The sequence below is a fragment of the Pistacia vera genome, unplaced genomic scaffold (assembly GCF_008641045.1).
Source record: "Pistacia vera cultivar Batoury unplaced genomic scaffold, PisVer_v2 Contig598, whole genome shotgun sequence".
NCBI classification, from domain to species: Eukaryota; Viridiplantae; Streptophyta; class Magnoliopsida; order Sapindales; family Anacardiaceae; genus Pistacia; species Pistacia vera.
Genome location: NW_022196443.1, coordinates 375859 through 385691, shown reverse-complemented (window position 1 = coordinate 385691; position 9833 = coordinate 375859). Strand labels below are relative to the sequence as shown.

Sequence of the window (9833 nt, the reverse complement as noted above, 5' to 3'; positions counted from 1 at the left end):
GACAAACTGTTAGGGCCAAAAATCGTCCTTGGCCTAAATGGGAAAACAGGACCACCAGTGAAGAAAAGACCAGACCCAATCTCAAAGTGGCCCAAGCCAAATTAGTCCCATTTGATATGAGATACGGCCTGCCCAAACCATCTGGGCATGGGCCTCCCAATTCCAGCTCACTTCATGGGCCTATAGACGAGTTCAGAGCCTACGGCCCCCACTGATCACATTCCTGTTCCTGATCAGTCTCTTATTCGAAGTCACTTTCCTGTTCCTGATCACTGTCTTACTCGAAGTGGCTTTCCTGTTCAGATCACCTTCTTACTCGGACGTTGGTAAAACAGCTCACCGACACCCTAACTCTTCTAGGGTTTGCATCAGAGTCACATTAGGACTCCTACTCCCACCAGGATTGGGAGACTAGACAATCACTATATAAACAGAGGCCAGCCCTCCCACAAAGGACACACTACATTACACCTTGACATCTGAAGCTCCTACTTGAGAGCTTTACTGTCATAATAGCATGCATGCATGAAGAGTGGTGGAAATGGAGAAGAAAGCATGAAATGATGGATTCAAGAAATGGTTTTTAAACAAAGCATGGAAATGAGATTATACCTACTCCTTTGCTTTGGATTGATGAAGATTAGCCTCAAAGGATGAGACCTCCACACTTTAACACCACCTTGAGAGGATTAGAGAGTGGAAGTGGCTAGGGAGAGAGAGCTTTTAGTTTGTGTTTGAGTGAACAAGTGAAGAATGAACAAAAATGCAACCTTTTGCACTTATATATACTTGAGCAATTTTGCAATTATTTATTTTTAACTTCCAAGCCCAATAAAATCTTATTTTATAAAGGAACCCCACGAATTTAATATGCTACCCTTTGAATAATCAATATTATTCAAGGGCCCATGTAAGCTAAACTAGTTTACATTAACAACCCATAAATTTACCCTTTTTACCCTTTAACTATTAAAAGGTTATTTTTGTTCATCTTATTAATCTTATCACTTTAAGATATAATAATTAAATATAATTAATTATTGCTTGACCATTTTAACCCTTAAAATGTCACAAATTGTTTTCTATGTAACTATTACTATAGAAATCCCGTTATTACCCTCGGAAGGTGCTAGCCCTCTTCGGATAATCATTTCTCTCTCTCATCNCACACACACACACACACTATATATATATATATATATATATATATATATCTATATATAAAGACATAAGATATATTTGACACCCTTAATTTATATAACAGATAATATATTTAAAATATTAATATGAAACATTAAAAATAAAATAACATTATTTTATCATTAACATATCATTTTTATATTATTTTTTTATAAAATTTTATCTATTAATCGTTTATTATAGCTTAAAATTGAATTTAAATGATGAGGAGATAATCTTAAAATATATCTGAATTTAAATATGTGTATCGAAAAAAATTAAATTTTTCTGGATATAATTATTGTGCCATGTCTAGTTAGGTATATTATATGTAGTCCCTATAGTTTTGATTCATCACCGTCAAGGATGTATTTATTTTTTATTAAAGAAAACATTCTTCTACTTCACCGCTATCAGTATAAAACTAAACAAAAAATATATTTGACTTTTTATCAGTAATCAAAACTTTTTAAAATATATAAAGTTGTAAATGACTTGAGATTGAGTTTAAAATTTTTATTTTATTTATAAAAAAAGGAAAAAGTTTTTATTTTAAAATAAAGGACTTTTACATTTCAAACGTTGCTTTTGCAGGAGTTAATTACAAAAATACCCCCAAAGAAAACTTATATTATTGATTTTTTATCAATTTTTTTTGAAATAAAATAATAAAAAATATTAAAAACAAAAAAAATACAGAAACCATTGAATTGCCCCAATTTCTTTTATTTAAAAAAATTACATTTTAATATGTTTTAATAATAAAAAAATAATTGAAAATGTCTATTTTCAGTCTAATTACAGAGTAGTAGAAACAAAGTGCAAATGGAAGGTATGAACAAAGTGCAAATAAAAACACATCAATTTCATAGACAATACTCCGAAAACAATTACATATCATTGTAAATAGCCCTCAACACTTGTGGTTAATAAATCTAGAAGATGACTCATCACTAGATTCTCACAATAGTAGACACTTCACCTATTCATGGTAACATACAGAAATAATATAGAAGTTAGTCGAATTTAAATAATTATAAAAGCATTATATGATTAATACGATATTTAAGAAATAAAATTATAAAAGCATTTGATCATTATCATTACCCTTTTTATTTGAATAAGAGAAGTCACATTTTAAATAAACTTAATGATTATTACGTAATACAAACAAAATATGTGAAGAGAAGTGTTGACGCTTGATTTTGGACGCCAACGACTCGCACGTGGGAAACGCTGAGCTGACTCAGGAGACACACGTGATGGATCCATGAGATTTGAATATGGAGCTGAGATTATATATTTTGCAGAAAAAATAAATAAAAGATTGGCAAGAGGGGTTTTTATAGTGGATCGGATGCAACAAGCGATTCCTACATCCACTGTTATTTTATTTGATCTCTCACTATTTCTATAATTTTGCCCGTAAGGCATACAAAGATGAAGAAATACAATGTTTTTACAGAGAGAAAGAATTGAAAATAAAGCTCAAATCTCAGCCTAGCCTCCAGCCTCCCTTCTTCGGGAAGAGAAATGCCCATTTATTCACATTTGCACTTAATGCAATGAGAGCTTTTGCAAACTGCCTTGACACATGGAAGGCTCTCGTCCATTCATCTCTTTGAAATGAGATAAAATTGGTGAGAATATTTTTTGGAGATATAGGCTTGGCAGCTGGTACAAAGAGACATTAATTGTGCTGACATAGGCTTGACTGTTGAGGCATAACAAGAAGTTTTGAAAAAATTAATTAGGAGAGACGTTTTTTACAATAAATAAGGGAGAGAGATAATAGATATAAATTAATTTTATAAATATGTAATCCCTATCTTAACCATTCATTTTGCTTTAATTCAAGGGATAGCGGATCCCTGCCCACATATTTATACGGGAAAGGTTCCACAACCCCATTTTTTTGGACACAAGTTTTCCACCTTTAGATGAAAATATAATCAACGGTAAAAATATGCTGATTTATCAAGCTGATAAATATGTCTTAAATTGCCAGATTTATGTAATAAATATTTCCAAACAAATTAACATAACTCCATATCTATCACCCTAATCATTTCTTACTATCAATAAAGAGCTACAATGAAATTAACATAGAAAAAACGCTTTTCAAGAAATCATACCTGTTTTTTCATGGATGAGACTATTTTTCAACAAGCTGCTCAAAATCTTCACATGACAGAGATGACAAATATCTAGTGTTGTAATAAAAACCTATTCCAAATGCCACTTTATAAGTTACCAATACTTGTGGAATGTGTTTAGTGAGTTTCTCTCAGTTCTCACCTTTCATCATCCAATAAATCTCTTTCAACATCCCCACAAATACAAGTCTCTTAAGATATGTTAGATGCTCAATTCCTGTTGGAAGCTCCTTCAAAAGTGGGCATGGTCCAATAAAAAATTCTCTTAGATTAAGCATGGAACCTTTATCTATCATCATCCATTTTAATCCTCCAAAGTTAACGAGCCACAACACTTCAAGCTTCGGAAACCAACCTTCTTTGAAATGCAATATGTCATCACAATACGTCATCTTGATAATGAGATTTAATAAATTAGGTAAGGCTTGAAGGGCATTTATGGGATCAACATCAGTTGTTCCCTCTAAACCCAATTGTATTTTAATCAATGTTTTAAAACCCAACCTGGGGTGAAACGTGGCAAAGCTTCTAGGTCCCAGGTTGACAAAAACTTTTAAAATTCAGCAAATATACACTTAAAAATTTGTTAAGTCCCTATAGGTTTGAAATTTATCAAACACACCCCAACTGCAAATCGACCGATGACTGATTAGCGGCGGCGACACCCCAGATGCAACCTCAATCGTCCCTTGAGCCCATTTCCATCAAAATATACCCAAGATCTAGTGGAAATAGGTTCGATTTCGACCAGATCTCACCGACGTTGACGTCGACGTTGGCATTCTAGGCCAGATCCCATCGATTTCGGCAACAACAACTCTCCCCATCACCCCAGAATTACTCCCCTTTTTCTCCCGACCAAAACCCACCTCACCCCACCCCCGTTAGCCTCGTCAATCACCAGAAAAATCTCATCGTTGCTGCTGCCAATTTTGTTCGATTTTCGATCGATTTACTCACCGGAAATCAACTCTTTCACCACCATTACATTCACCGGAAATTGTCTTCAAAAGCCCCAACATTCCGACAGTTAATTGTTTGCCGATCATCACCAGAAATCCTACGGTATTGGGTGAATAGGAAAAAATTAAACCCGACCCGTTGAAGCTTCTAGGTCCCGGTTCATCCAGCTGGGCTGGGCCGGCTTTTAAAACATTGATTTTAATTAGATTTTGAAGTTCAAAAATCCCAAACGGCAGCTTCTTAATATTCCCTCGTAAAAACAAACTTTGAAGACATTGTGGAGGAGAGGCCACAGACGATAGATCAAGAATCTCTTCTTCAACTTTAGATCTTACACCCAAACGTTCAAGATTTTCCATATTCTCGACAATATCAAATAGATCCTTCAAAAATCTATTTTCAAGTGTAACGTCCAACTCCTCAACTGCCTTAGTTGCTTAAGCTCTGCAACAACTATAGAATTTCCTTCCACAAAATATAGCTTGTGTAAATTCGTTAAAGCCCCAAGACCCTCATGTATTTTGGGAAGGAAGTGGTCCCTATGCCATACAATTAGACAACGCAATTTTTTTACATTCTTGATTTCAACCGGTAGCTCAGTCACAAAAGAGTATTTCAAATCTAGAGTTTATAAGTTAATAAGCATGCCTATAGACTTGGGAAGTTCTTTTCTGTTTGTTCTTCTCAAACTAAAGTTGTGTAAATGAAAGAGCTTTCCCACTCCATCAGGAACGTACTCCACAGGGCCACCTTCAAAATCAAGTATTTTCAGAAGCTTGAAATTAGCAAAAAATGTACCCATGAAAGATTGAGGAAGTTTGTCTACATTAAAAAGACTAATAGAACGAACCTTTGAATCCTTGATTCTATCAAGGGCATCATCAGTACCTCTATTTACTGAAATACGACGGGTTTTATGACTCAAGTCTTCTCCACTTAGGTCATGATAGAAACCCAATTCCTTAGTCTTTTTGAGAAGGATTTCATGCATTAGATCATGAACTTTACATGTTCTAACTCGTCTTAAAACCGTTTTCTCCGAAACTTGAACCAAACTTCTATCAATGAGCTTTGTCAAGTAATTTTCTGCAACTTGTTCAAGTGAGTGGTTTTTGCTATACTGGACAAAGCCCTCAGCTATCCATAGGCGTATTAGTCTCCCAAAATAAATTTCAAAGCCTTGTGGAAACAAGGCAAAGTACAAGAGGCATGACTTCAAATGGTGAGGGAGATCTTAATAACCTTCAGATAAAACTCTATTGCAACTTCTCAGATGGGGAACGGTCCTTAACTTTGAGCCTAAACCACCAAGTAACTTTTGCCATTCAGAGACAACCTTGTTTTTGTTTGACGAAATACCACCTACAGCCACAATTGCTAATGGTAAACCTCCACACTTTGCTAGGATTTCATGAGACAATTTCTCTAGCTCCGTTGGACAAGACATGTTAAAGCCAAACGCTTTTCTACAAAAGAGTTACTGTTAGGGCCAAAAATCATCCTTGGCCCAAATAGGGAAACAGGACCACTAGTGAAGAAAAGACCAGGCCCAGTCCTAAAGAGGCCCGAGCCAGATTAGCCCCATTTGATACGAGATACGGCAGACCCAAACCATCTAGACATGGGCCTCCCAGTTCCAGTTCACCTCTTGGACCAATAGGCGATTCCAGAGCCCACGGCCCCCATCGATCTTTTTCCTGTTCCTGTTCAAACTCCTATTCAAAGTCACTTTCCTGTTCCTGATCACGTTCCTATTCGAAAGTTACTTTCCTGATCAAGATCACTTTCCTATCCGGACACTGGAAAGACGGCTTACGATGGCCCTAATTCTTCTAGGGTTTGCACCAGAGTCACATTAGGACTCCTACTCCTACCAGGATTGGGAGACCAGACAGTCACTATATAAACAGAGGCCAACCCTCTCACAGGACACACGACATTACGCCTTCACACCCGAAGCTCCTACTCAAGAGCTTTACATCACCGTCGTAGTCATAGTCCCTGACTAAACTTCCGGTAACCTTTTACTCCCTAGCCTTCACTATATTAGCCTTTCAGCCTTGCTGACTTGAGCATCGGAGTTCCTACGGCAAACACCACCCCGGTGTTTTCCCGTTCGCTTCACGTGTGTGTTTTTCTACGTGTGCAGGTTCGCTAATGGTCTCATTCTCACGGGATCAAACCCCCCTTCCGTACATGTAGATTTTTACTTCTACAGTTCCCATGCCTTATCTGAAGGCAAATGTTCAAGCTCATAGACATTCACAAATTCAACTGAATGAGCAACAGTTATGTATCGTGTTGTCAGCATTACTCTATTGCCTTTGTTATTATCAAGCAAAGCATACCTAACATCTTCCCAGAAATCATCTTTCCACACGTCATCAAACACAACCATGTAACACTTGTCTTGCAAGAGTTTTCTCAATGCAGTCATCAGATTCACCTCATTCATCTCTTTCGTATTCTCTGTCTCCCTTGAAGGGCACCATGTTTGACGGCAAAGTTCTTGTTTAATTGTCTTTAATAGATCTTTCTTCACGTATTCTTTCCCAATTGTGATCCAAGCCTGGCAGTTGAAATGCATCTTCACATCATCATTATCATAAATTTTCCTAGCAAGAGTGGTCTTGCCTAATCCTCCTTCACCCACCATCACAATCACTGAGAGATTTGGTTTTCCATTCACCAATAAATCAATCAATTTATGTTTAGAAGATTCAATGCCCACAATCTCTGAGTCCTCAATGAAAAAGGAGCCAACTCGAGAGTCATGTGGTATAACACCTCCTATACCACTACTTGATCCTTCATGTCTGATGTTGGAATTTTGTCTTCCTTGATTGATACCGTCAAGTGATGATTTGATATCTTGGATAGCAGTTGCAACTTCATGACGCAATTTCAGTTTCTTTACAAAACGACTTATTTTACAAAGAACACCAAGAAAGCCACTGCCACGAGGAAGTTGTGCCTTCTTGAAAATGTACTCATCAAGGACATCTTCAATATGAAAGGCTTCTTCCCTCAATTGTTTTACCCATGTTTTGACACCTTCGTTACTTCTTCCTTCTTCTTTAGCTGCAGCCTTTGCATCGGCATCCCTGAGGCAAGACCTTATGCTTTCCAATTTACTTTTGATGCTTTCGACTTCTTGTCTTGCGTTTCCCAGCAACTTGACTTCTTGGACTAGAAGGGAACTCAAGGTTACTATAGCAAACTCCATTGCAGCCTCTGCCATATCTCAACCTTTATCTCTTATTGGATTGATGCAATCTGGAAGAATTGATGCCAAGAAAATGAAATATAACATTAAATGTTTTTATTAATAAATGAATTGTTGGATAAAATTAAATGGTTAAGGGTACAAAACATCTTGTCAAAACCTTAGAGCTGACATGACAACAAGAGAAAATTGAATTAATTTTATTGAAGAGATAATAAATAATTTATTTTCTTGCAGTTATAATTCTTTGTGAATTTTGAGCCTTGATGTTATTGAGTGAAACCTATCAAGATAACTAAAAGTAAAACATGAACAAGAGTAGTTCAATTTTTTTTCTTTCTTTCTTTCTTTATTTTGTTTAATAAGAAACTGAATATTTATGAGATTCCTTTATACATAAATAGAATCATATGTTAAATATGTGATAATATAAATAAAGTGCAATGTTTTAAAACCTGGCCCGGCCCGGCCGGTTGAACTGGTTGAACCGGGACCCAGCTGGTGAGCCGGGCCGGGTGAGCCTAAAAACCGGTGTTTTTAGTCTATCCGCAGGCACCCGCGGTTGGACTGGTGTACTGTAGCACCAACCGGTCCAACCATCCATTTTAAAAAATTCGGGTCAACATTTATAATATAAAATAATTAAATTTAATAATAAAAAACATAAACAGTAAACCCCAATATCATTTCCTTTCCCTCATTTCCCCCCCATTTTCACGTGTTTCCCACCCTTTGCTTTGAAAGTTTGAACTCTGAAGCTTCACTCTCATTGAACTCTGAAAATTACCGCTGGAGTCTTCCCTTCACCGTTGAAACTCGTCCCTGCAGCCTTCACCATCGACGTTTTGCTTCGTCGTCAACTAGGGTGTCGCTCATTTCGCGATCTTCTCTGGCGTCCACTCTTCATCACCGCTGATCTACGCCATAATCCATCGTCTTCATTCTTGATTCTTCTCGAAGCTACACAGTGCACAGTCGATATGGATCTCGGAGCTGCACGCACTCTTCTTCACATTGTTTGAATCTGACTCAGCTCTTTATAGTTGCCCTGTTCACAACCGAGCTCCACCTCCCCGACGGGCAGCGAACGGCAGCTCATCTTCACCAGCAGGTAATTGTCACGGTGTAGGCATGTCTTTGTTTCAGCCTTCAGGTCTTGTGAATGATCAGGGCATTAGGCCTGAACCGAAATGGGAAGCCTTCTTAGTTTGTGGCTTCATTAACTACCAGTTCCTGGAGTGCTTCCTGAGGTGTGAGGGCTGAAATGTTAGGATCTTTGTTGCAGAAGAGTTCTCGGAATGTTGATTTCTGCTGCATTAGAACGATAACCTTCTGTACATATTGTCTCTAGATAAGGGATCAACCAACTCTGACTCTAGGGATATCAGCTTAAAACATTTACTAGTTGATGAATTTGTTGTGCATTTACCGGAGTTTTATTAACTAATCAAGTCATCAATTTTAATCAAATTATTGATTTGAATTTCATTGATTTTATCTCTTTTATGAATCTTCTAGGCTAGTAGAATGACTTAGGTTGGTACTTGGAAATAATTGGAGCAAGATCATAGTCATAGTTTGGGTTTAAAGAAATATTGTGCATCATCAAGTCTTTTTCAGGATTACTTGATATTATGCAATTTACATTTCGTTGCAGACATTTTGGCTGCTTGCTTTTACGTATACCTGCCTCTAATATGCTGTGATAGTTGAGCATAATGTGGATGTATGAAAATAAGAACTTGAGTAGGCTCATGGTTTCAGCCTTAAATAAGTGAAATGCATTTTCACTTTGTTTCCCACCTGCTTGCAATGGAGCTAATTATATGTCATTTATTATTTTATAAAAAGAGTTATCATTCTCTGGCCTGTTTGTGCATGATCAGGATTAGACAGAGCTTATATCTATTGAATTTACAAAAGTGGAAAAAAATGTATTCTGTGAACAGTATTTTGATGACATCATCAAAATACTGTTTACTTGTTGAACCAATTAGTTCAATCGGCTAAACCGGTTGACCCAAGACCCGCCCCTCTTGTCGGGTTTTGTCCCGTGTCCGTTTTTAAAACATTGATAAAGTGTGTGAAGATGTTAAAGTACCATTAATATAAATCCCTTTATATAATGCATTTTTATGTTAACCGAAAAACTATAAAATTCAGTTTCTAATTTACCACTAATTTTTATAAATTAAATAATGGGTTATTTTTATTTATTTAATTCTTAAATGACAAAGAGTGAAGTCAATAAAAAGATAAAATAAAATAAAAAATTTATTTCTGATCCAACTCTAGATAAGAAATATACA

The 9833-nt window shown here is 36.5% G+C and overlaps 1 protein-coding gene across 1 annotated transcript; it reads right to left on the bottom strand.

Moving 5' to 3' along the window:
- Positions 1–6510: 6510 nt before the first annotated feature.
- Positions 6511–7539, bottom strand: LOC116110160 (putative disease resistance RPP13-like protein 3). Its single transcript, XM_031396389.1, has one exon. It carries the CDS (start codon positions 7537–7539, stop codon positions 6511–6513), a length of 1029 nt encoding a protein of 342 aa, XP_031252249.1.
- Positions 7540–9833: the final 2294 nt, after the last annotated feature.

Coding starts and splice junctions, on each gene's coding strand:
- LOC116110160 (XM_031396389.1), bottom strand. CDS start 7,539: ATGGCAGAGGCTGCAATGGAGTTTGCTATAGTAACCTTGAGTTCCCTT.